This window comes from Elephas maximus, chromosome 22, assembly GCF_024166365.1.
Source record: "Elephas maximus indicus isolate mEleMax1 chromosome 22, mEleMax1 primary haplotype, whole genome shotgun sequence".
Taxonomy (NCBI): Eukaryota; Metazoa; Chordata; class Mammalia; order Proboscidea; family Elephantidae; genus Elephas; species Elephas maximus.
The window spans coordinates 11,171,571-11,199,226 of record NC_064840.1 but is presented as its reverse complement, the minus strand read 5'-3'; the positions used below and the strand labels follow the sequence as shown (position 1 = coordinate 11,199,226).

The window sequence follows — 27,656 nt, the reverse complement described above, 5'->3', positions numbered from 1 at the left end:
TATTGTATGATCCCATTTATATGCACTATTTAGAACAGGCAAGTGTAGAGAGATCAAAGTAGATTAGTAGTTACCAGGGATGGGCAACAGGGAGGCAGAAAGGACTGTATGCTTAGGGGACACTGAGCTTCTGTTAAGGGCACTTTGTCTTTGTAGTTCTGAATACTCTGAGATATGTAAGAAATGTGTGCTCAGTTGAGTAGAGTTACTAGGATCTTTACATTGAGCTCACATGCCCTGCTCCCATGCCAGGTTCTTCCCTCTTGGTTTACACTCCACTCCCTGTGGACCCAGGCCAACTTACACAATGGCACCAGGAGAAAGAGCCTCCATCTTTTCCTGTTGGGGGTTTATCCAAAGCCAATGTACAGAACCAACACGTGATGACGTCTTCCCTGCTCAGTTTAACCAAACTCAGCTGGAGAAGCAGCAGGTGAGAGGGGTTGGTAACGGAATTGCAGACTGAGTAGATGTGTACCTAGGGTGGTCATTCTTTCATGTTTCAACCTCAAGACGTATCTATTTCTTTTGCTCTCATCCTGGGCAAGAGTATTGGTATTTGCAATTTGGCAGTAATAAATCGTTAAAAAAATTAAAAAAAAATTTTTTTAACGTTAAGTGGGATTATATGAGGTTATGACTTGCTGGGTGGTTCAAATAGTGAGCGCACTGGGCTGCTAACTGAAAGGGTGGAGGTTGGAGTCCACTCAGAGGTGCCATGAAAAAAAAGCCTGGGGACCTACTTCTGAAAAATCAGTCATTGAAAACCCTACGGGGCACAGTTCTACTCTGACACACATGGGGTCACCATGAGTCAGAGTCGATTCAATGATAACTGGTTATTGATATGAGGTTAAAATATTAGACCTGTAAGTATTTTTGAAACTAAAACCAGAGAAAAAAGCCTTTAGATTTGGCAAGAAGATACTCACAGGTGGGGGGACAAAGCAAGGCTCAGAAGGAAAAGGTAACAGTTGTAATTCAGGCCTTTGGAGAGTTTGAGGGTCTAAGGAAGGGGTTGGCTGGCTAGGGACTTAGAAGGAGACCTACACACCTCCAAGGGCAGAAAGGATTGTGCTTATGGAGTGAAAGACACTGAGCTGGACAAGGTGAGGATTCTAAGAACAAGACCATGGAGTCACAGGACCCAAGGTGCAAGTAAAGGACTTCACTTTGGAGGTACAGAGAGATTCCTCTTCTTAGATTTGACGGGAAAGGGAGGAGCTTAGCAGAAAAACACAGAACAGTTGACAGAAATACGAAGCAAATAAAGCAGGAGAAGAGCAAATATTTTTAATGAAGTAGATCAATGCAGAGTGAAGGTGCAGTGAGGGTAAGACTTGATGAAGGACTTCAGAGTCTTGATTTCAAGAGGAGTCAAAGAAGTGATGGAAGGAGTATAGGTACCAGAAAGGGAAAATGAATCAGGGTTACTCTTTTACACAGCAAACAGGTTCTTCACAAGCAATTGCCAGATGGCTTCTAGAAGTTTCTTCTAGCATTGTTATTCCAGGCTTCTACGACTTCTGGATGAGAACATCTCATTGACAATAGGATGTATCCTAGCTCAACATCTTTCCAGTGTCTGCGCTGTCTAGGAAGAAAGAGATATATGTGAGAAAACACCATTTTGTAAGCAGTTAAAACAATTGGTTAAAAGAATGAGAAAGGAAAGAGGGAACTATGTCTGGGAGGGTACCTATTGCCAGAGACAATTTTTTGGTACTTATAGATAAATTTTTTTTTATAGATAATGCAGGAAACCCTGGTGGCGTAGTGGTTAAACGCTCGGCTGCTAACTGAGAGATCAGTGGTTCGAACCCACCACCTACTACACATGAGAAAGAGCTGGCAATCTGCTTCCATAAAGATTACAGCCTTGGAAACCCTATGGGGCAGGTCTACTCTGTCCTGTAGGGTCACTATGAGTTGGAATTGACTCAACGGCAACGAGTCAACGGGTTATAGGTAATGTAGATCTCAACAAGTCACGATAACTCTAGAGGAAGGTGGTGATTCCTTTGAAGCAGTGGTCCTCAATGGGGGAATTATGTGGCCCATCCCTCCCCCACCTCCGCTAACATGTAGCAATGTCTGAAGACATTTTTAATTATCACAACTGGGTGGCATCTATGGGTACAGACCAGGCATGGTGCCGAGGATTCTATAATGTGCAAAACAGCCCCCCTACAGCAAAGAGTTACGGGGCCCAAAATGTCAGTAGGGCTGAAGCTAAGAAACCCTGCTTTAAATATTGGGCAGGGAGAACCAAATATACCTGAATGGCAGGTCTCTAGGAAGGAGGGGGAGCTCTGGCCAGGTGTGGCAGGCACTGTTGGCTGGCTGACCCAACTCGGATCTACCATCGTCTTCATCCCCCTCTTCTTTGTAGCTTCCTTTAAGCTAGGGCTAGCCCCATGACAGTTCTGGGCAATGAAGTGCAGGGGCTTTTGCTGGATGAGGCTTTCAATAAAAACCTTGTGCTCTGGACTGTTGGGCATCTTCCCCCTTTTTGTTCTTCTTGCCTAGATTGTGAACCCATGATCGGCAGGTCCCGCAGCCCATTTGTGGTCCCATAAGGACAAAGTCAACAACTAAAGAGGGTAGAGCCAACAGCCGGAAAGAGCTGGCACAATTGTGCCCTCAGGGGACATTTGTCAATGTCTTGAGACACAATTTTCGTTGTCACAGTTGGGGGGAATGCTACTGGCATCTAGTGAGTGGAGATCAGGAATGCTGCTTAACATCCTACAATGCACAGGGTAGTCCCCCGTGATAAAGAACTACCCCACCCCAAACATCAATAGTGCTATGGTGGAGAAACTCTTTATAGAGAAAACAATGTTGAGCTGTTGTATGGGTCCTGGACTGCCTGTCCCAGCATTTTTTATAATGTGAGAAAAAAAAAAAAACAATTGCTTAAGCTCCTGTGAGTTGGGTTTTCTGTTACTTGCAACAGAAATAATTCCAAGTTGCTATATTTGGAGCCCTGGTGGTGCAGTGGTTAGGAGCTATAGTTGCTAACCAAAAGGTTGGCAGTTCAAATCCACCAGCTGCTCCTTGGAAACCCCATGGGACAGTTCTATTCTACCCTATAGGTAGACGGCAATGGGTTTGTTTTGTTTTGGTATAGTGGGAGAAGGGAAACCTATTACAGGGCTGTCTCTAGATTACACTTCCTTTATTCTTACTGGAACATTCCATGATTTAACTGGATTTCCAACTCCATCTTTGAAGCAGAGAGATGACAACAACCACGCCTTAGCTTCTTGGGCTAGGAGATGCCAACACCAGCGATCTCCTCCACCCACGTCGCCTGTAGGTTCAGCTGGGTCCAAGATCACAGGCCTAAGTGTTAGATGAGAAGAAGGCATTAGAGGAATGCTGTAGAGACCCAGTGGCTTCAGAATTTGGGGCCCATTCTGCTTTCAACAATACAACAATACGCATTCTAAACTAAGGTGATGTACAAATGTAATCAAATAGAACGTAGCCAAGTTGGTCACAACCTGCGGTAGGTAACCTATGGAATCTTGTTCTCGCTCACTTTTCCTCCTTTCTTTCTCGGTGTTCCTTTCTTTGCTCTCTTCCTCTTTGCTTCCATTGCTTTTGTCTCCTGCTGGTGGAGCCGAAGGTCCCTGAGTGGTACAAACCATTAAGTGCTGGGCTAGCTGGGCTAACAAAGAGGTTGATGGTTTGAACACACCCAGAGCTGCCTTGGAAGAAAAGCCTGGCTGTCTCCTTCTGAAAGGTCACAGCCATGAAAACCCAATGGAGACGTTCTACTCTAAGACACACGGAGTTGGAACTGACCGTATGGCAACTGTTTTTTTTTTTTTTTTTTTTTTGTAGCATTGAACAGACACCCTGAGATGCCTTACTATTCTTGAAAGTAGAGGTTTTGTGGTACTAAGATCTGAAAAACACAAGGGTAGGTAAAATCTGATCTAATAAAAATTTTGCAGGACAAATTGGCCCTGGAATGATAATTTGGCTTCTCCAAGACACATTACAAATTTCCACATCTCTCAGGCCTTTTAACGAATCTACACTTTTCTTTCCAACCTAGAAAGATGAAAGCATCTCAGGGCTCTTGAGCCTTCTTCCATCTTTCTCTGGATAACGTTTTGTCCTGCCTCCACCAGGATTTGCTCCCTGGAGTCTGTGGAGGGTTCTGTTGGTTAGCATCCTCCCGCCCCACCTTAGTCTCACGGGAGGCATAGTGACCCAAGGGAGGAGGGCCCGGGCACTGAAATTGTGTTGAAGGCAGGCAAGTCAAGAAAAGAAGGGGGTTGGGGCTTGGGGCACCTGGTTTTCTGGATCTGGGCCAGTAGGAACTTTCCCACAATCACGTCCTCAAAGTTGTAGTTGACTTTCCAGAAAATGCAGAGCTGCTGATACTTTGTGACCAGCTCCAGGACTGTCCGGAACCCTTCAGCGGTAGAAAAATCCAGCGCCCTGCTCCCCTGCTCCCAGGCATAAACGGTCAGCAGCTCCAAGGCGTACTTTGGGGGCAGAGACCCCTTCGTCTTCAGTTTCCTTTCACACTGCAGGGAGGGTGGGGACATCAGACAACTGCATGTTAAGGATGGCCAGGGACACATCAGGGAAACTGAGTCACAAGATGGAGAGCTGGTGTTCCCAGATGCAGTGTAGATTTGCAGGTGTTCATTTAGGAGCTGGTAGGCAGTGCATGGAGTCCCTGGTGGCACAATGGTTAAGCGCTTGGCTGCTAACCGAAAGGTTGGTGGTTTGAGCCCACCAGTGGCTCCGCAGGAGAAAAGACCTGGCAATCCACTCCCATAAAGATTACAGCCTAGGAAACCCTATGGAGGAGTTCTACTCTGTCCTGTAGGGTGGTTATAAGTCAGAATTGAATCGAAAGTACGCAACAACAGGCAGCAAAAGGAGTCCCTGGGTGGTGCAAATAGTTAATGTGCTGGGCTTCTAATCCAAAGGCTGGAGTTTCAAATCTACCCAGAGGCACCTTGGAAGAAAGGCCTGGTGACCCACTTATGAAAACCCTGTGGAGCATGGTTCTACTCTGACACACATGGAGTCACCATGAGTTGTAATCAACTTGACAGCAACTGTAAAAAAGAAAAAAGAAAAAAGGCAGCACATACAGGTTTCTTTGTTGTGCTTTTGGTCATAGATGTCTTCCTAGGGAAATAATATCCTTCAATTTACTAGAAACCCACTGTGTAAGGGCAAAATGCAGAACAGATTGAAATTCTCGTGGAATCCAGACTTTCTGGATCCATGGAGGCTGGATAAACCCCTGAAACTATTGCCCTGAGATAATTTTTAAACAAGCCAAACATATCCCCTGAAGTCTTCTTAAAACCAAACAATAGTTTCACTTAACTAGTAAAGAATGTCTGCCTTGAATACTGAACTCTCTGAAGATCTATCTACATGGAATCAAATTGACAACAGCAACTCGAAAGATTCGATAAGAACCTCAGGGAACAGTGCATTTGTGTCAATGGGGGAGGAACAACTTGGAAAAGGAGGGTAAGAATGGCCGCAAGACTCGGAGGATGTAATTGATGTCACAGAATTGTAGATGGGGAAAGTGTTGAATTTGTATGTTCTGCTGTGTATATTCTCAATGGCAACAACAAAAGTAAAATAAATTATATTTAAAAAAGAACAGCCCACCGTGTGCGAATTAAGGCGCCTTTAACCACCATCACCCCTAATGCAACCTTGCAGAGCAGACATTGGGCTCTCCATTCCAGCTGAAGGGAAGAGGCTCAAGGAAGTGATATGGGTGGCACAAGGGCACACGGTGGCCCTGAGCCCTCTGAGCTGTCACACCCTGCCTCTTCCAGCTTTTCAAGGAGAGAAACCACAGAGCTCAGTCTCCATCTCAGGCCTCCCGGAGCTGGAGGCAGACAGGAGAGAGCTCAGCAAAGAGCTGATATTGTGCTTGATGTCTGCTCCCGTGAAAATACTCCGAACCCCTCTGTATGCAGGCCAGCTGGTGCAGGTGAAGGAGGTTAACCAACACCGAAGAAAGCGGCCCCGTTTCCAGCCGGTAGCTCAACCTGCCTTCCCAGAGATGGCATCCGTGTCTATTACCTATGGGCACTGAGTCACGGTAAACCACACCAATGACCTGCAGGCTTGTGAACCTCAACTTCCCTTCCATACACACAGGTCAGACACTTGAATTCCTGCACAATTGTTTGGTACATGCAGGGGCGAAAGAAACCACTGTAGGAGCCTTTATATGAGGCAGTGGTGGGTCAAGGGTAGAATCCTCAGCTTTCATGCAGGAGACCCCGAGTTTGATTCCCGGCCAGTGCACCTGTGTGCGGACACCGCCTGTCTGTCAGTGGAGGCTTGTGCGTTGCTATGATGCTGAACAGGTTTCAGCAGAGCTTCCAGACTAAGATGGACTGGGAAGAAAGGCCTGGCAATCTACTCCCAAAAATCAGCCAATGAAAACCCTATGGATCCCAATAGTACATTGTCCGGTCTGCAATCAATCATGGGGATGGCACAGCATCAGGCGGCATTCTGTTCTGCTGTGTATGGAGTTACGATGAGTCGGGGCCAAGTCGACGACAGCTAACAACAACAGCAGCAGCAGCGACAGCCCTGATGGCAAAAGGTGCTCTATGCCTGGCTCAGTTTAATAGGGTTAGTAATAAAAAGGGGAAAGGTTGAAGTTGTCAAGGTTTCGTTTTACTTGAATCCATAATCAACAGCCATGGAAGCAGCAGTCAAGAAATCAAAAGGCGCATGGGGCAAATCTGCTGCAAAAGACCTCTTTAAAGTGTTGAAATACAAAGATGTCACCTTGAAGACTAAGGCGTACCTGACCTAAGCCTTGGCGTTTTCAATCACCTCTTATGCATGTGAAAGATGGACGATGAATAAAGAAGACCGAAGAAGAACTGACGCCTTTGAATTGTGGTGTTGGAGAAGAATATTGAATACACCACGGACCGCCAAAAGAACGAACAAATCTGTCTTGGAAGAAGTACAACCAAAATGCTCCTCGGAAGCAAGGATGGCGAGACTATGGGTCGCATACTTTGGACATGTTGTCAGGAGGAATCAACCCCTGGAGAAGGACATCGTGCCCGGTAAAGTAATGGGTCAGCGAAAAAGAGGAAGACCCTCAGTGAGATGGATTGACACAGCGGGTGCAACAATGGGCTTAAGCATAACAATAATTGTGAGGATGGCGCAGGACCAGGCAGTGTTTCATTCTGTTGTACATAGGGTCGCTATGGGCTGGAAGTGGCTTGATGGCACCCAGCAACAACAACAGTGATGGGAATGCCATAAAGATCCCTGTGTTTAAGGAGTGGGCAGATCCCCTAAAGCAACTGGTCCCCAGCATGGGAGAGTGTGGGCTCACAGGGCACTGGTAGGTGTTGGTTCAGTGGTCACAGCACACTGATCAATGTATATAAGAACCAGCATCTAGAACAAGGACTAGCGTACCTGTTTGTACCAGTACTTCACCAGGCGAATTAAGCTCTTCAGCTTGGTGGGACGGGAGATGATGAAATCCCGCTGCAGCTCCGTGAAACAGGAGGAAAACTCTCCCTCAATGTAGTCCCCAGACTCGTACTGTTGAATGAGCTCAGCATAGATGCTGGGGCTGGGGGGAGAGACAGAGCCCCATTGACCTAGCATGGAGGAGGAGAGGTTTACACGATGCCTTCATTTGCATACTAATGAGCACATTGGAAAACATTTTTGACAAATTTAATTCTAGGACATGATTTTGAAGTGTATTAGCATGTTTGAATTTCTGGGTGGTGCAAATGATTAAGGCACTTGTTGCTAACCAAAAGGTTGTTGGTTCAAGTCCACTGAGAGGTGCCTCAGAAGACAGGCCTGGTGATCTACTTCCAAAAAAATCAGTCATTGAAAACCCTGTGGAGCACAGTTCTACTCTGACACACACGGGGTTGCCAGGAGTTGGAATCGACTTGATGGCAACTGGTTTTTAAGATATAGGGAGCGTCTATGTTCTGCTATGTGTATTCTCAACAACAGTAAAATAAATTTAATTAAAAAAAAAGATACAGGCAGCATCTCTAGAATAATGAGGTGTTCAAACAAACACACACATAGGGCATTTCCATCATTGCAGAAAGGCCTCTTGGACAGTGCTGAGGTGGAGTTTACAAACTATGGCCTCTGGGTCAACCTGGCCCACTGCTTGTTTTTGTAAATAAAGTTTTATTGGAACATGGTCATACCCATTTGTTTATGTGTGGTCTACAGCTGTTTTCATGCTACAACAGCAAAGTCCAGTAGTTGTAACAGAGACCAGTATGAACCTCACAGCCAAAAATTGTTGCTGTCTGACCCTTTACTGGAAAAGTTTGCAGACCCCTGATTTATACTGTTGTTACAGAGAGACATTAAGAACCATTCGGAGGGAAGATACCAGGGTCTTCATAATTTCGAATTTTATACGATTTGGAAAATGCCTGAAATAGCATCTAATACACCATTTTTAGTATATCATTATGTATCTGTCACCCCTACACTGAATTTCTAAAGGGGATTTTGCTCAAGAGTGAAGGAAAATGCCTGGATTTCTTGTGTCTTTGCATCAGATCAGAAATCCTCCAAGAGGTTTAGGGTCATGGTTTCATGGGACATTCCAGGTAATTAGCCTAATACTGTTTTTAGTGCTTCTGTTCTGCTTCCTAGTTCATTGTGTAATGGATAGGGTCCTAAAAGCTTATAAGCAGCCATCCCAGGTAAAACAATTGGTCTGTAATTGCCTAGAGCAACAGAAGAATAAGGAGATTCAGGAATAGGAGGAGGAAATGGAATGCCTGCCTCACTGTCTTCTTGAACAAATGCCTTCTTTGCCACAAGACCAGAAGAAGTGGATGGTGCCCGGCTACCATGACTGAAATTTTGATCAAAGATTCTATAGAAGAATCCGGATCAAAAGGGGGTGGTGGCAGTGAATACAGAACAGAATTCCAAATTCTCATGGAATTCAGACTTTCTAGAACCACTGAGGCTAGATAAACCCTCTGAACCTGTTGCCCTGAGGTCATCTTTAAACCGTAAACCAAAAATATCTCCTGCAGTTTTTTTTTTTAACCGAACAATACATTAGCTTATGTAGTAAAAAATGTTTGCCTAAAAAAAAAGAAAAAAAAAATTCTTCCACAGTCTGTTCTTTAATTACCTCTCTAACACTTGAGGCATTTTATCAACAAATGTGTGTGGAACTCTAAGTGTACTCCATTCTTTGATAGATATTGTGGATGATACTTGAGTACAAGATGTAGGCCTTGATGGTCCTTGGGCTAACTAAATGAGAAATGGGTATGAAATCTTACACAGATTTAAGTTATTGCTATCATCATTCATGCTACCGATGGGAGTCCTGGACCCACAACTAGTGTTTTTTTTTGTGTGTGTGAAAATATACACAGCAAAACCCACTCCCATTCCACCATTTCTAGACTTAATGATCAGTGACATGGGTTAAATTCTTCACATTGTGTCAACATTTTCATTATTTCCATTCTGGTTGTTTCACGTCCATTTACTTAATCTCCCTGCCCCCAACCCCCAACTTCTCATATGCTTTAAAATAGCTGTTGACTCTTTGGTCTTACTTATATAACTTTTCTTTTTTTAGTAGCGTGATACTCAAGGGTGACAATCTTTACTCTTTGGGCTAAACTGTTACTTAGTTTAAAGGTGACTTCGGGGATAGTTTCAATTCAAAATTTGAAGGGCAACTCAGGATCATAGTCCCAGGGACTCCCCCAGCCTCAGTAGGTCCAGCAGGTCTGGATTCTTTAACAAATTTGTAGTTCTGTTCCACATTTTTCTCCCTGTTTATCAGGGTTTCTCTATTACATTGCTAATCAGAATGTTCAGTAGTGGTGGCCGGGCACCATCTAGTTCTTCTCATCTTCTAACGTATGTTTTTTGTAGCCAATTACTAAGTGGCTTTCTCTCCACCCCTTTCCACTGCCTTGTCCAGAGTCTGTCTCCCTGTTCCAGAAGCTAAGGTCTGGGGACTCTTACCTAGTACATTGAAGGCGGGTAGCACATCAAACTCGACACTTTCCTCCAGCTCTGCATTGAACTCTTTGGATTTCAGAGAGAAGCTGAGCGCCCTGGGAGACTTCCATTTGGCAATCTCAACCTTCACTTTAAACTTCTCCTCCTGCTGACAGGCTTCCAGCTGCTTATGGATTTCCTTGATGATTTCACTTCGGTTGTGTTTTTGGGAGGGAAAGCTTTTAAGCAAGTTAGGGAAAAGGATGAGGTCGGCGTCAGAGCCACTCTTCAGTGCTGTGCCTTTGGCGGTTGACCCCCCCTAGTGAAGAAAGGAAAACTGAGCTAGAGCAGCTCCTACACTGTGAGTCCCTCATCTCCACGGGCTGGGCCTAGGTCGGGTGACCAGTGAGGCTGCTGAGGTTCTATTTTAGGACCAAGTCCAAAGCAGAGTATTTTGTGTCACAAACTAACAGAATACTATGGTTACAGGAAGTAGTTATTCTCATGCCCCTTGATGTACTTATTCACACAAACAACTGTTAGGCTCATTATAAGCTACTCGCTTCCCTGGGTCACACAAACAGTTAAGTGCTCGGCTGCTAACTGAAAGGCTAGAGGTTTGAGGCCATCCAGAGACACTTTGGAAGAAAGTCCTGGCCATCTACTTCCAAAAAATCAGCCATCGTAAACCTTATGGAGCACAGATCTACTTGGATACATGTGGGGCTGCCATGAGCCAGAATATACTTGATGGCAATAGGTTTGGGTTTTGTTTGAATTTTTTCTTCTAAGGAACACTGAAAGAGCCCTGGTTGCACAGTGGTTAAAGCGCTCAGCTGCTAACCAAAAGGTCAGCGGTTCCAACCCACCAGCTGCTCCACCGGAGAAAGATGTGACAGTCCGCTTCTGTAACGATCACAGCCTTGGAAACTCTATGGAGCAGCTCTACTCTGCCCTATAGACTTGCTACGAATCGTAATCAGCTTGACGGGATTGGGTTTGGTTTGGTTGGTTAAGGAATGCTTAGCCTTCTTTGAATTACTGTGACCTAAGAGAAATTCAACCAAATGTAATCATGACGTTGAGAAAGTTTTATCTGTTCCCTGATCTGTCAGTTTTTCTCCTGCAGTCTAGGGGTCAGCAAATTTTTTCTGTAAAGGGCAGATAGTAAATATTTTAGACTTTGCAGGCCACATATGTCTTTGTTGCAGGTTTTTCTTCCTCACCTTCCCTCCCCTTCTCCTCCTTCCCCTTTACCTCTTCCTCTCCTTCTCCATTTTCTTCCCCTCTCCCTTCTCCTCCTCCTCTTCCTCCCCTCTTCTTATCCTCCCTTTCTCCAGTTGGTACCTTCCTCCCCACCTCAGCGGAAAGCCACTTCAAGAGATGGAAAGCAATTTCTTATCTGCCGATGGCTTCTCTTCCTTGATGTACCATTATAGCTTTCTTTACTTATTTACTCTCACATTTAATGGGGCCTCAGGAAGCAGAGGAGAACACGGGCACATCAACAATTCTAACACAGGTCACTATCTCAGCCTTGCTTTCACCCCAGTGAACCTGTGGGGTAGGGATAGTTACTCTTCTCCTATTGGGTATTGCTGGGCTTTCCAGATTCCTTCCAGTGTAGTGTGCTCACAGCTGTTTTGCCATCACTGCAGATGTTTTTCCACAGATATCAATATATCCCCCCTCCTTCTTGTGACCATGGGCACAGGTTTGTCAAGTCTGTGACTAGCAGACAGAGCAAAGTGTGCCGGCCAATGGCCTTGAGCCATGGACAAGGATGGCCCAAAGCTCTGAATCTTTAGTTCAGTAGATAGGGTTAATCAGGCTCCGGTCATTAAAACAAGAGGTCCCTTTCTGGTTTAATACACACTGAGCTTGGAATCTATAGTGGGTTGAATGGCAGCCTCCTGTCTTCATTACCTAGTGCTGCTGTAATGGCAATACCACAACTGGATGGATTGAACAAACGGAAATTTATTTTCTCACAGTTTAGGATGCTGAAAGTCCCAATTCAGGGTGCTAGCTCTAGGGGAAGGCCTTTTCTGTGTCCACCCTGGGGGAAGGTCCTTGTCTCTTTTCTTGGGTTTTTGGAGATCACATGTGGTGTGGCATCTGTCTTCCCCCATCTCTGCTTGTTTGCTACTCACTTAATCTGCTTTTTATATCTCAAAAAAGATGGATTTAAGACACTCTAGGCTAATACTGGATCATTAACATAACAAAGAAAACCCATTCCCAAATGGGATTATAATCAGGGGTTATAACAGGGGTTAGGATTTATCACACATATTTTTCAGGGATGCTATTCAATCTATAACACCTTCCAAAAGATGCGTCTACTGGGAACCTGTAAGTGTGATCTTATATGGAAAAAGGGTCTTTGTAGATGTCATTAAATTAAGAATCTCAAGATGAGACCATCCTGGATTAGGGTGGGCCCTGAATTCAATGACAAGTGTCCGTACAGGAGAAGAGAGGAAGAGGAGGCACGTGGAGGAGAAGGCACATGGAGGAGAAGGCACATGAAGGAGAAGGGCAGGTGAAGACAGAAGCAGAGATGGCAGGGATGTGTCTACAAGCCAAGAAATGCCAGGATCCAAAGTATGTTGTTGGTGACATAGACGGTCTATCAATACCCCTGCTGAGGATCAGTGTCCCAGTTGCCTGAGCTCCTCAGCTTCCATTCCTTATCCATTTGCCCTCAAGTTTCTGCTGGTACACAGCACTGTAGAGCTGCAGTAACTGCTCCACTCCCTTCTAGCGATAGCCCTTAAGAGAAAAGCCAGTGCTCACCCTGACAATCTTCTGAATCTTGATCTTCTGGTCTTCTGAATGTTGAAAGCACTTTTCTCTAAGGAATCTACAGATAATGTCAACAGCTTTGTTGGTCTGATCAAGGAAATTTTTGCTGGGCTGGAGAAAGTCGTGGATGAACTTATCTAGAAGATGGCCTGGAGTTGCATAGAGTGGTGCTGGCTGGAGGAAGACATAAGAACTGGGCTGTGATCATCTTCCTTCAAGCAGACCCTGCCTCCTACTTCTCCTACCCAACCCTCTTGCTGAACATATCCCAAAAACATATCTGAGAGTTTATGGTGGTACCCAAGAGCCTTCAGAAACAAAAATTCCCCTAGTTGCCTCTCCTTAACTCCTAGGAGAGATTTGGTCCCTTCTCTCAACAACTTAGCAATGGTGTTACCTAAATGAGTCAAAGGCAGTCTTTGTGTATAGACCTCGACTTGTTTACTTTTTCATAGCAAGCTGAGGCTTGACAGCCTCCAAGAAGTCTGCTGGTGCCAGACTCAAATTTGTACACATAGAAATTTGTACTTTGAACCTGCCTGCTTTATATACCCAGTGAAGCTGTGTCCAACGTCTGCTGGCTCTAGACAGACCCTAGGATGCTGCTGTCCTTTGGAGCTCTCTGACCCGGAGGCACCCCACCTTGCTGCAGGAGGACATCATCTAGGGACACGTAAGACCTCCCTTACTTTTCCTCTTTCCTGGGGTTTTCATGCCCGCTTCCCCTTCTGGTGGCCACCCCCTGTGCTGCTTGCCTCTTGAAGACCTCTGGCTATGGGGCAAATTCATTGCCAGTACTTCCCCTCCCACAGGGCATCATATTGTGATGGTGGGTATGTGTGTGTGCAGGTGCATGTACGTGCATGTATGTGTGCATGGGTGTATTGGGTATGTATGTGTGTATCCCTGGGTGTATGCATGTGTGGGTGTGCACTCGCTTGTGCATAATGTGTCTGTGTGTGCATGTACGTGTGCACATGTGTATTGCATGTGTGTGGGCATGTGTGTGAGTGTGTGTCCCCGTGCACCCTCCAGTGCTTGGACCTCCTTATGCAGGGGTTCCTGGGCCAGGATGGTGTCTAATAGCTGTAGCCGAGAGGGGTGGTTTCATATTTCCGGAAATAAAGGCTGATGGGTAGCAAACCAAAAAAAGCCAAAAGCAGGTATCAAAAAATGGTTTAGAATTGGCATGAGAGCAAAGCACAATCTGTGGTCTTAGATTGGTAAAAAACGCTATAAAGGGCACTCTTGTGATAGTTGGCAAAATCTGTAATGGACTGTACTTAGGCAACGTTGTTGCTACATACCGTGGAGTCGGTTTGAACTCACAGCAACCCTATAGGACACAGTAGAACTGCCCCGTGGGGTTTCTAAGGAGCTGCTGGAGGATTCGAACTGCCAACATTTTGGTTAGCAGCTGAGCTCTTAACCACTGCACCACCAGGGCTTCATACAGGCAGTAGTATTGTATGAATCTAATTGACTGAACTGGATTATGGCAAAATAATTATCTAAGAGGATGCCCTTGTTCTTAGGAGATACCTAGGAAAACATTTAGGGATAACGAGAAGTGATGCCTGGCAGCCTACTTTCCAAATGATTCCGCGTAAATAATAAAACAACAACAATAAGGTGTGTGTGTATCTATACAAGCACATACGCACCCTTATACATAGCACACACACAGACTGAGAGAACATGACATAGCAAACACGGCAAAATGTTAAGCATTTGTGCATCTTGGTGAAGGGAACAGAGGATTTACTGAGCCATTTTTGCAACTTTCCTATAGATTTCAAAGTTAAATGTAAGACTATTGGGGTGGGGTGGGACCAATTTTTTTAAAAGCTAGAGCAAAAACCAGGAGTCCAGTGCAGGCTAGGGGGCGCTACAGGGGCAGCTGCTCAGTGCATCAGGCTCCTTCTTGATGCATTGCGGAAATTTGCCCTGTTCACAGGCTTCTTTGCCTCCAGGGACTCATGAATTTGGTAAGCTTATTTACATCTTCATTTACAGCCCAGATTTTTGCTCAGTCGGCCCTCAAATTTCTGTGCAAATGGAATGTAGGTGCCCACCTTCCACAATCTGGAAATAAATCAGTACGGCGTCTGTGATTTGGTGTGCCTATCTGGCCTCAAATGGTACATTTGACTGCCCTGTGGTCCTCACCAGGTGTCCCTGGGTGGTACAAATGGTTAAACACTCCACTATCAACCAAAAGGTTGGAGTCCACTCAGAGGTGCCTTGGAAGAAAGGCCTGGTGATCTGTTTCTGAAAAAACAGCCTCCGAAAGCCCTATGGAGCACAGTTCTACTCAGACACACATGGGGTTGCCAGGAGTTGGAGTTGGCTGTATGGCAATTGGTTGGTTCTGGTGATCCCCAGGAAAGCGGAGTGGACTGAGTGGTGCAACCTGAGAAGGCACTCATTGGTTTGTCCCGAGGAGCCCTGGTGGCACAACAGTAAAGCACTCAGCTCTGAACTGAAAGGTGGGAAGTTCGAACCCACCAGCGGCTCTAGAGAAGAAAGACCTGGCGATCTGCTCCTATGAAGATTGCAGCCTGGAAAACCCTATGAGGCAGCTCTGTTCTGCCAAAGGGGGTCGCTATGAGTCTGAACCGACTCTATGGCATCTAACAACAACCACAGGCTCAGAAGGTACAAGGGAATTCCGTGTGACAGATTTGCTTTTTTCTCCATTGGGGATGGCGGAGGGGAACACCAGTGTGTCTGTTGCAGGCCCCTTTCATTAGTCTTGTTCCACCCCCACGCCTCGCTCTCACCCTTCACGCCCGCTTGAAGGGCACCCAGAGCCTATGCAGGTGTCCGCGGGGTGACCGCCACCACTTCCCTTGGGCTGTGCTCCATTTTATCTATCACCACCTTCTCTCCTGCTTTCTCTCTTGGAGAAATTAATTTAAGTCTGTCCTTTGCGGGTGCTCCACTTTCTCGTGTTCCCTTTTGCACTTCACCAATCGTTTCAACGGAGGGTGGGGAGACTCTTGGAAGAGACTGGAGTCTGGATGTCAGAAGGGCCCTCCCTGTAGCATGACACAAGCCCTCTCACCAGAATATTCCAGGATGGTCCAGGTGAGCTGTCATTCAGGCTGAGAGAAGACAACCATTCTCGAGCTTTTAGGTTTAGCAGTTCCCAGCACTCATTTTTATCTCGGCTCACATTATTCATTGGGTCAGTTGGATCCAAGATGACTGGCCTATGAATTCCATTAGATTAAAAAAAAAAATTAGTTGAGCTACTGCAGGAGAGGAAATCCATTTTGGGGAAATAGCCCTAGTTGGGAATCTAGTAACCTGGATTTTAACTCCTGAAGTTCCTCTGAATTGGTGAGTGGCTTTGCCTAAGACATCCAGCCTCTCTGACTCGGGGGTCTCTCCTTTATAGAGATGTTCCATTAATGAAGAATAAAATGGTCTCCCCTTCCTGCCAACTCCTTTCTCTTAGCTCTTTCCTTCTATAAGGGGAAGCACCTCTCCAGGATTTTTTTTTTTTTTGCAGAGTAGAACTGTACTCCATAGTTTTTTCATCGCTGTGACCTTTTAGAAACTGATTGCCAAGCCTTTCTTCTGGGGCACCTCTGGGTGGGTTAGAACCACCAACCTCTAGGTTAGTAGCCCAGTGCTTAATGATTTGTGCCTCCCAGGGACTCCTAGGGTCTAATTTTGATATAAAATGTGACTTAAGTTGGGAATTGTAAAAAGTGTTGGTCAGGCGTCCCTGCTTTCAGACAGACCTCTCTTTGCCTCCCCACCCAGTGCTGCTGACATTATTTGACACACCATTGCCAGGTCAGGACAGGGCTGAGACCTCATTCTAAAGTGGCACAGCCCAGTCCACAGATAAACGTATAGAGGGAGAGGGCTATGGGGAGCTTGGTACCTCGACGCCCGGAGCTGGGACTGCAGGATGTTCCTGATGGTCTCGTCCTCAAAGTTGTAGTAGGCTGTCCAGTAGACACACAAATGCTTATACTGCTTGATCAGCCCCAGAACAGTTCTGATGCCTTCAGCTATATCAAAGTTGTGTTGTCCACACCCCTGTTCCCAGGCATAAACCGTAAGCAGCTCCAGAGCATATACAGGCAGCTGGGTTGACTTCTCCAGCTCTTTTCGGCACTGTGGGAGAAGAAGAGGGCAGCAAATTTGGGGACCCAGGACTCCCATGTCAAGTGTCTGAAGTCAAGAAACCAGAAGTCTATAAGAAGCCACTATCGCCTACCAGAATGCCTAAAGTTAAATGGACTGACAATACCAAGTGTTGACAAGGAAATAGAGCAACCGGAACACTCATACATTGCTGATGGGATGTGATTTTGTGCAAGTATTTTGGAAAACTGGCAGTATTTACTAAAGCTAAATATAGATATATATATTCCCTATACATACATACACCATATGCATATATACACATACATATTCATACACATGTATACACACATATACAGGTATATTATAACCCAGCAATTCCACTCCTACATATTTACCCAAGAGAAATAACTGCTTAAACTCACCAAGAGACATGTAGGAGAATATAATAACCTAATTCATAACAGCCCCACCTTGGAAACAACCCAAATGTCCATCAATAGTCTAATGGATAAATGTGTGGTATATTAATGCAAAGAAATACTACGAAACAATGGAAAACTACCGATACTCGCAACAACGTGGACAAATCTCTCAGACATAATGTTGAGCAGAAGAAGGCTGACATAAAGTACACATAGTATAATTCCATTTATATCAAGTTTAAAAACAAGTTTAATCTATGGTGACAAATGTTAGAATAATGGTTTGCTTTTGGGAAGCATTGACTGGACTCAAGGAAGCCTTCTGAAGGTAAAAAATGCATTGAGCTGTACACTTAAGATTGTTGTACTTTATTAACTGTAAATTATCTCAACGAAAAGGAAATGAATGCTAACAATAGGCAACATTTGAAAATTACCTGTTGATACCAGTACTTTACCAAGAGGATCAAATCCTTCAGTTTTCTGGGACGGTCGTTAAAAAACTTCTGCTGGAGCTTCATGAAGCAGGTTGAGAACTCACCGGGAGAAGCTGCTGTCGCATCTGAGACTCTTTTGAGTTCTCGATAGATCTCGGGGCTGGGCTTCTTACTAAAGCCTGGTGGGAAAGAGAAACATGGGCGTTTTGGTAATTATGTGGCCTCAGAGCAGGACTGCTCAACAGAGAAGGTCAGTCATATTTCCATAAAAAAAAAAAAAATTCTGATAGCACAGGTCAATTGCTTAATCTCTTAAAAAATTAATCTCTTAAGAGGATTCATATTTACGTAAAGGATAATGGCGAGGAGTGGTTTGCCCTACTCAATAATAAAATGCATTCTAAAATGACTATAATAAAAACAGCATGGTATTGGTCTTAAGGCAATCAGCAGAACCAAAGAGAGGGACAAGACACACAATTATAAGTGAAAAAGCGGGTATTCAGTAAGGAAAGGATTCTTTCTTTAAAAAATGATGTTGGTCAAGTTGGCTTTTCATCTGGAAGAAAATAATGTTTATATATCATGTACCTGAAAAACCCATTGCCATCGAGTTGACTTCGACTCATAGTGATCCTACAGGACAGAGTAGTAGGATATCCAAGGAGCAGCTGGTACATTTGAACTGCCAGCCTTTTAATTAGCAGCCACAGCTCTTAGCCACTGTGCCACCCACCCAAACCCAGAGCTGTGATATATTCGCTATGAGTCGGAGTTGACTCAACGGTAGTGGGTTTGGTTTGGTTTATTGAGTCCATCCAGTGACTGTTTTATTTCAGGAAGTCTGGGATACAGGGAAGGAGCCCTGGTGGTACAACGATTAAAGAGCTCCGCTGCTGACCAAAAAGCTTCACAATTTGAACTTAGCAGCTGCTCTGCGGGAGAAAGATGTGGCAGTCTGCTTCCGTAAAGATTTACGGTCTTGGAAGCCCTATGAGGTAGTTCTAGTCTGTCCTATAGGGTCACTATGAGTAGGAATTGACTTGACAGCAGTGGGTTTGGTTTGGTTTTTGGTAGGGTACAGGTTCTTGGAGGAGGCAGGAAAAGGAAGCCAGGGCCTTAGAAGTCTGGGAACCGAGGCCAATGGGACAGCTGAGTTGTCTCAGGGCTAAACCCTGTGAGGTAGGGTGGTGCATGACAGTGGTTCTCAAACTGGGGTGCACGTTGGAACCCCCTGCGGAGCTCATCTGGAACACAGATGCCCAGGATCTTCCCACGACCATAATTCTGGGCCTGTATGCTTCAGATTCGTACACGGTGGGGTGAGGGTGGGGGGTTCTGATACACAGTTGGGAGACAGCCTGGCTTCTGTATTTTTTTTTTTTTAACTAAGTTCCCCGGGTGATTCTGAAAACCATTGAAGTTTGAGAACCACTGGTGTGGGGTCAAGAAACAAACAAATGCAGTGAGGGAGATGTCAATATCCCAGGCTTGAAGCAAACATGAAACTGACCCCCTACTCTGTGCCAGGCATGGTTCTGCACACTTGGCATGCAGGGAGGTTGAGGGAAAGAGCCTTCTGTCTTCAATAATGATAAAAAAAAAAATAATAAAGCTAACATTTATTGAGCGCTTACTGTTAGGCCAGGCACAGTTTCAGCCCTTTATGTACTATGAACTCTACAAGGGTTTCATAAAACTCTTAAGTGGTCAGTGTGATTGTCATAGGAGGAAACTGAAACACAAGGAAGTAAGTAAGTGTTCTACTTTGGGTCAAAGGCCCTGGGGCAAAAGTGGGGGTTGGGGATTGGGTGGGAGGTTGATGCGAGAGATATGGAAAGATGGGGGGCATGGAGCTATGGAAAGAGGCATAGAATTGAAGGAAGCCTGACTGGACCTAGTGCAAAAATTAAAAAAAAAAAAAAATTATGTGAGGTTAAAAAACCAGTTGTGTGGAGTTGATTCCAATTCATGGCGACTCCATGACTCCATGTTTGTCAGTGTAGAACTGTGCTCCATAGAGTTTTCAATGGCTGGTTTTTCAGAAGTAGATAGCCAGGCCTTTGTTGTGAGGCACCTCTGGGTGGGCTCGAACCTCCAACCTTTACGTTAGCAGCTGAGTGTGTTAACAGTTTCCACTACCCAGGGATTCCAGGTCAGATTTGTTAGCTAATATTTGGTAAAGAAAGCAATTTATAAATGTCCCTGTAGGTCACTTTTCTCCAAAAGCAATCATTATTTTTTCCTTCTAGAACAGGGAATGTACTGCTTTATCACTACCTGGTGGTGGCTTCTGGAATACTACCTGGAAAAAAAAAAAAAAAAAACATTGCCTTCGAGTCTATTCAGACTCATAGTGACCCTATAGGACAGAGTAGAACTGCCCCATAGAGTTTCCAAGGAGCGCCTGGTGGATTTGAACTGCTGACCTTTTGGTTAGTAGCCACAGCTCTTAACCACTACACCACCAAGGTTTCCACTACCTGGAAAGAAGAGCTTATTTCTGGCTCTCACGCTGTCCTTGCACGATGAGGTGAAAGCAGACGGCGCTCTGGCCTGGGTCCATCCACAGCTCTGAACCTGACCTCCATGACCCTGCCTTCACCTTGTCTGCCTCCTCAAAGTCCCGGTACCCTAGACTCTGAAATAAAACATTCACTGGATGGAGTCAAGGGCAGAAATATATTGTATGTGATAATAAATGTGATTTTCTTCCAGATGAGAGCGAATTGACCAACATCCTTGTTTAAAGAAAGCATCCTTCCCTTATTAATTTGGAATACCCCTTTTTTCATTATTTGAGACAGGTATTTGCTGACAACCTTAGCGTCTCAACAGCCTTGCAAGTTAGGTGTTTCTAGCCTGATCTTGCAGTTGGCAAAAGTGAGTAAATAGTAGGCCAGGATAAGAACACAGCACTGCCTCCTCCCAAATGGACGCACTTGGCTCTGCACCAGGCTTCTTTTTTGTGAACGTGAGTCATCAGGGGGTTGGGTGTGGTTGTCTCCACTTTATCAGTTGATCATTGGATTAATTGTTCTTCAAGATTTTGTGTAACCTGGAAACACCATGAAATTATGGAGGATGGAAGGCACCCTGGCTTGGAGCATAGAAAGCCTGGGCTTTTATCCTAGTTCTGTCGGTAACCAGCTGTGTGGCCTGGCACTTTTCTTTCCTTTGGTTTCACCATTTGTCTAATGAGGGACTGGATCCCAGCTCTGGCATTCTTTAAGTCTGTGATTATATGTGTACCTGTGATTGAGACTAAGCTATAACTATACTGAATCTTATCCATCTATCCCTCCAATCAATCATCTGTCTAGCCACCTAAACACCCATCCAAATATCCATCCATCCATCCCTCCATCCAATCATCTATTCACTCATCCATCCATTCATCCATTCACTATTATTCAGCATGAACATTGTACCACAGACAGGAAAATAACAAGACCATCATGGTACCTGTTCTTTCAGAGCTTATAGTCTAGCAGAGGGGAAAACTAAACAAATCATTTCAATATTGGTGATAAATTCCATGATAGAGAAAGCATAAGTTGCTTTGGAGCACATAGAAGGTGGATCTAACCCAGACTTGGGGATCCAGGGAAGTTAAATTTGGAGCGATCAGAAAATAAAGGGCCAGGGGAAAAATGTTCTTGGCAAAGAACAGCATGGACCAAATCTCAAGTTGAGTGAGCATGGGGGCTTGAGGAACTTAATGAAGTTCAGAGTGGCTGGGGCAGAGAGTGAGCTGGTGGTAGTTAGTAGGGCTGAAGAGGTAAGTAAGCGGGACCACTAGATCATTAAAGTTTTGTCAGTCCTGCTGAGGAGCTTGGCCCTGATCCTAAGTGCAAAGAAAAGCCAGAAGAGGGTTTAATGTAGAAAGGGTGACACCTGGCTGCTGTAGGGAGTGAGACAGAAGGCAGGGAAGTGATTAGGAGGCCATTGCCATATCCAGGCTAGCCCAGATGGTGGCCTCGACTAGGGAAGTAGCAGTGGATATAGGGACTAGTTAGGCAGAACTGGCAAGGCTTAGTGGTGGGCTGTGGGTGAGGAGTGAGGGAGTCAGAGATGTAAACTGGGCTTGGGCAACAGGCAGAACTGTGGGGACATTTGCTGACATGGGACACAGGAAGTAGACAAGTCTTGGGGAGATATGGCTTATGTTTGAGGTGCCCCTCAAGCCCTGGTAGACAATTGTCCATGGAAGGTCGTTGCCTTGATGTTGACCTTGTAGGAAGGCAGATTCCAAATGCCTATCCCAGCTGGACTTTTCCAGGTGCTTGCCCCATCCTCCTCCTCTAATTAACACTGACTGTAGTCTAAAAAAAAAAAAAAAAAAAAATTTTTTTTTTTGTAGTCTAAACCCTCAAAGTGTGGTCTGCAGACCAGTAGCCTCAGCATCATCCCAGTTGTTGTTGTTAGGTGCTGTCAAGTTGGCTCTGACTCATAGCGATTCTGTGTACAACAGAATGAAACACTGCCCAGTCCTGCACCATCCTCACAACCGTTGCTGTATTTGAGCCCATTGTTACAGCCACTGTGTCAATCCATCTCTTTGAGGGTCTTCAGCTCTTTTGTTGGCCCTTTACTTTACCAAGCATGATGTCCTTCTCTAGGGACTGGCCCCTCCTGATAACACATCCGAAGCATATGAGACAAAGCCTAGCCCTCCCTGATTCCAGGAAGCATTCTGGCTGTACCGCTACCAAGACAGGTTTGTTTGCTCCTCTGGCAGTCCATGGTATATTCAATATTCTTTGCCAAAACCATAATTCATCCCAGATATGATTAGAAATACAGAATCCTGGGGCCTCGCCTCAAATCTCCTGAATCAGAATCTGCATTTCAGCAAGGTTCACAGGTGATTTATGCACACGTTACAGTTTGAGAACCCCTGCTCTAGACAATAAAGTCTAGAACATTTGCTCCAAAATCAACTAGGAGATGGGGGAAGAAGTTCCAGAGAAGAGAGGAGGCCCAGAGTATAGCCTGCCATTTTGGAAAGCATTAGTGATGCTAGCTGGCCTAGACATCCCATCCTTAGCCTAGAGGACCCACGTTGCTGTCTGACACCCCATTTTTTGGCTTTGATCCTCCAACATGCCCCCGCAGACCCGCCCTGCACACTGACCCAGGAATACTCACCCAGGGCGTTGAAGGCAGGCAGTACCTCAAAGATGATGCTTTGCCCCTTTGTGGACAGCCAGAGTATGAGCTGGCCTTGGGACTGCTGGACCTCCAACTTGGCTGCCATTTCCTTTAAGTGCTGTGAGGCTTCTAGGCGCTTCCAGATTTCTTTGAGGATTATTTCACGTTCGCTTGTCTTCTGATCCAAAAATTGTTTGAATTCACTGAGGTAGATGACGAGAGTACCATCGGATGTGCCTCTGAGGACAGTTTCCCGGCCATAGGAGCCACCCTGCCGGCGACAGGGAAGCGGATGTGAAGTTCTAGACCCACTGGGCATCCAGCAGACAGTGGTATTTCTCAACAGCGAGCAAAAGCCAAAAAAGTCACCATGGTCTTAAAGCTGTGAAGCAGACATTTGTTTGTTCACCATGAGGCCTGAGTCAGGCTGTTCACAGCAGCATTTTTCATACTGGCCAAAAACTGGGGTCAACTCAAATTCCATTAACAATAGAATGGTCAGATGTGGTAGATTCACAAAGCAGAATACTATACAACAATGACAGTGATAAACAACAACTGCACACAGCAACATGAACCTCAGAACCCCTGTGGGTCAAGGAAACCACATACCAAGTGCACAAAGTGCCCGATGCCATTTACGTAGGGTGGCCAGTCAGTCCTGGTTTGCCAGAAACATTCCCAGTTTGTCTTAGTTATCTAGTGCTGCTATAACAGAAATACCAAAAGGGGAGGGAGGGGCTTAGCCCTCTCTCACAGTCTAGGAGGCTAGAAGTCTGAATTCAGGGAACCAGATCTAGGGGAAGGATTTTTCTGTCAGCTCTGGGGGAAAGTCTTTGTCATCAATCTTCCCCTGAGTCTAGGAGCTTCTCAGCACAGGAGCCCAGGGTGCAAAGGACACGCTCCACTCCCGGCTCTCTTTTCTTGGTGGTAGGAAGTTCCTATCTCTCTCCTTGCTTCTCTTTCCTTTTATCTCTTGTAAGGTAAAAGGTGATGCAGGCCACAACCCAGGGTAACTCCCCTTACACAGGAGCAGGGCTGTGAATTCCACCCTAAGCCTCTTTAACATAACCCAATCTTGCCTCATTAACCACAGGCAGGGATTAAGATTTACAACATGTAGGAAAATCACATCAGATCACAGAATGGCGGACAACCACATAATACTGGGAATCATGGCCTAGCCAAGTTGACACATTTTGGGGGTAAACTATTCAATCCATGACACAGTTTTAGCAATGGGCAAACCACCCTACATTTACACCAAGTTCAAAAAACAGGCAAACCCGGCTGTTCTGTTAGAAGTCCTAGGAGTAGGTTGCCCTGGAGTAGAGGTAGAGACTGGCTAGAGGGTGTCCGAAGATCCTGGGGGGCTGGGTGTTTTGTTTCTCAATCTGGATGTGGGTTACACAGGTATGCTGTTTGTGAAAGCCTGTTAAGCTATGCACTTAGATCTCTGCCCTTTTCTTTTTGCATATTTTACTTTTTTTTAAATGTTAATTTTGAGAGGCAGGATAGCAGAGTGGCTCAGCATGGAGGCTCTCAGCAGATTGCCTGGATTTAAACCCCAGCTCTGACCCCAGCTGTTACGTAACTGCACTCACTTAACTTCTCTGTGTCTCTGTTTCCTCACCTGGGCTAGGTAGCACCAGGTGACACCAGGTGTCCAGGTTTCTTTTCTGTTGAGCTTAGTGGGTGTGTAAAGGTGGATCAACAATCAACATCCATGGAAGCACCAATCAAAAAAATCAAACAACGTATTGCATTGGGCAAATCTGCTGCAAAAGAACTCTTTAAAATTTTTAAAAGTGAAGATGTCACTTTGATGACTACGATGCACGTGACCCAAGCCGTGGTCTCTTCAATTGTCTCATATGTGTGTGAATGTTGGATAGTGAAAAAGAAAGACTGGACAAGAATTGATGCGTTTGAACTGTGGTGTTGGTGAAGAATATCGACTATATTGTGGACTGCCAGAAGAATGAGCAGATCAGCCTTAGACAAAATACAATCAGAACGTTCCCTAGAGGATGGCGAGACTTTGGTTTGCTTACTTTGGGCATGTCGTCAGGAAAGACCAATTGCTGGAAAAGGGCATCGTGTTTGGTAAAGTAGAGGGCCAATGGAAATGAAGGAAATGCTCAATGAGATGGATGGACACAAGGGCTGAAACAATGAACTGAAACATAGCAATGATTATGAAGATGGCGCAGGACCAGGCAATGTTTTGTTCTATTATACATAAGGCTGTCGTGAGTTGCCAACTCGACAGCAACCATCACCAACAACAACAGAGGGAGGAGCCGAGAAGCGCATAACAGCAGAGAAGTGGCAGGCCAGGGCTAAAGAGAATGGTGATGGAGGGGACCCTCAGAGCCCTCCTCCTGCCCTAGTGACCTGGCACCTTCCCATCGCCCCTGCCTCCCACAACATCGAACATTTCCAGCTGAAGGGAGCCTCCCTCTACCCACTCCCCCACTGTTGTGAAACCACAGAGCAACCTCGTGTGATTTTACCGAGGTCCTCGAGCCTCAGTCTATCCCTCTATAATAAGGGTAAAAATAATAATAGAAAATAGAAATAATAATAGCGAGTAATCCCAGCTTATTTGTTGAGTGCTAATTTTTTTTAACTATGTGCTACGCTACCACGTGGGTTTTTTTGGTAACTATGTGCTGGGCTCTGTGCCAAGAACTTTATATTCCTAAGCCTCACAACACTCTGAGGTGGGTATTATTCCTCTCCCCGTTTTATAGATTTGAAAACTGAGGCACAGAGAGGTGAAGGTGAACCCTATAAGAGATACCTGCCCAGGGTCACACACCTGGTAAGGGGCAGAGCTGGCTCCTAACCACTACAGCATACTCCTCCGTCTCACCCCGGTGTGGGGAAGACAAAACGACGTCTAGCCCAGAACCTGGGGCAGAGTAGGTACTTAGCATGTGACCCTGGGACCGTGGACTCTCCTGGCTCCCCGAAACCCTGACCCTAGCCCTGGACTCACTTTGGCCACATCCTTTACCAGGGGGAAGTCTTTGGCATCCTGCAAGACTGCGCAGATGGTGTTCACGGCATGGTCGATCAGCTTCTGACAGTCTCCCTGGGGCTGTAGAAAGAGCTGGATATACATTTCCAGGTTCTCAGCAGGAATGGAGTTCTGTTGTGACCACCAGCTTCCCATAGCTCCCTGCCGGCTGCTGGGGCTCCCTGCTGGCTGCTGGGGCTCCCTGCTGGCTGCTGGGGCTCCCTGCTGGCTACTACTGGTGCCGGTGCGGTGCCGGAGTGAAGAGCAGTGCAGGAGGCAGAGAAGGAGTAAGCTCCCGAGCCCTGGAGCCAGGAAACTGAAACTCAGAGAGCTTTTCCGGTGGTGGCGGTGGGGCTGCCCCTGCCCAGAGGCTCTGCTCCGCCCCCCTGCCCCCTGGCTGTTCAGCACATAGTCTCCAGAGCCCAATTGTGAGTGCCTGCTACTTGCTAGACTTGTGCCCTTAAACAAATCACCTGCCGTCTTTGTGCCTCGATTGCAGTTGAATAGGGATGACAGTGGTACCTCTTGTAGGGTTAATATGAGGATTAAATAATACCTAGAGAGTGTTTAGCAGGAGCTGGCACATGATAAATGCCATACAAGTGTTTGTAAGTAAATAAAATTTTACATACTGCCACAGCCTCCACCAGACTGAGCCCAGCACAACTAGATGGTGCTTGGCTACTGCCACCAACTGCCCTGACAGAGGTGTTTCTTTGAAGCTCTTTCTCTTCCTCCCTGATTCCAGTGGCCTGGGAACTCAGACTCAGTGAGAGCAGAGAGGAGAAAGAGATCCAGAGTGGCGCCTGAATTGCCCAGGGACACACAGTAAGTAGGCACCAGGCCAGACTCAGGGCTCAGGCCGGCCACTTGGCAAACACAGGTCCTAGAGTGGGTCAGGGGGCTGGAGCACCTGTGTGCCCAGTCCTTCTTGCACGCATGTGTGTATATGTACATAATGTATACACATGTATACACATGCACACACAGACAGAGCCTCACCTGTACTTGCCCCACCCAGCAATAGGGGAAAACAGAAGTTTCCAAGGGAAACAGAAACCAATTTGGCCGCCAGAAACGAAACTCACAGAGGGCTCCTAGGGGCTGCCTCTGTCCAGCATAAAAAGTTAACACCAAACCAAACCAAACCCACCGCCATTCAGTGGATTTCAGCTCATAGCGACGCTACAGGACAGGGTAGACCTGCCCCATAGGGTTTCCTGGTCTGTAAATCTTTTTTTTTTTTTACTTAGAAATTACAATTTTTATTGCTTTCCCATCATTTTTTCTTTCTTTCTTGTTATTGTATTGTAGATGAAAGTTCACAAACTAGCTTCTCATTAAACAATTAGTACACATATTACTTTGTAACACTGGTTACCAACCCCACGACATGTCCTTCCTTGAACTTGGGTTCCCTATTACCTGTTTTCCTGTCCCCTGCTGCCTTCTACTCCTTGCTCCTGGGCTGGTGTGCTCCTTTTGTCCCGTTTTATGGGCCTGTCTAATCTTTGAATGAAGGGTGATCCTCAGGAGTGACTTCATTACTGAGCTAAAAGGGTGTCTGGGGGCCATACTCTTGGGGTTTCTCCAGTCTCTGTCAGGCCAGTTAAGTCTGGTCTTTTTTTTTTTATGAGTTAGAGTTTTATTCTACATTTTTCTCCAGCTCTATCTGGGACCCTCTATTGT

The 27,656-nt window shown here is 45.7% G+C and overlaps 1 protein-coding gene across 1 annotated transcript; it reads right to left on the bottom strand.

Moving 5' to 3' along the window:
* Window positions 1-26,274, bottom strand: OAS2 (2'-5'-oligoadenylate synthetase 2). The gene is made up of 11 exons (XM_049866880.1): window positions 25,947-26,274; window positions 22,940-23,213; window positions 17,789-17,967; window positions 16,721-16,956; window positions 15,890-16,037; window positions 12,814-12,996; window positions 10,039-10,333; window positions 7,465-7,652; window positions 4,309-4,547; window positions 3,192-3,348; window positions 1-1,594 (listed from the first exon to the last, which is right to left on the bottom strand). Exons 1-11 carry the CDS (start codon window positions 26,121-26,123, stop codon window positions 1,568-1,570), a joined length of 2,103 nt encoding a protein of 700 aa, XP_049722837.1. The 5' UTR covers window positions 26,124-26,274; the 3' UTR covers window positions 1-1,567.
* Between the last annotated feature and the right edge of the window lie 1,382 nt (window positions 26,275-27,656).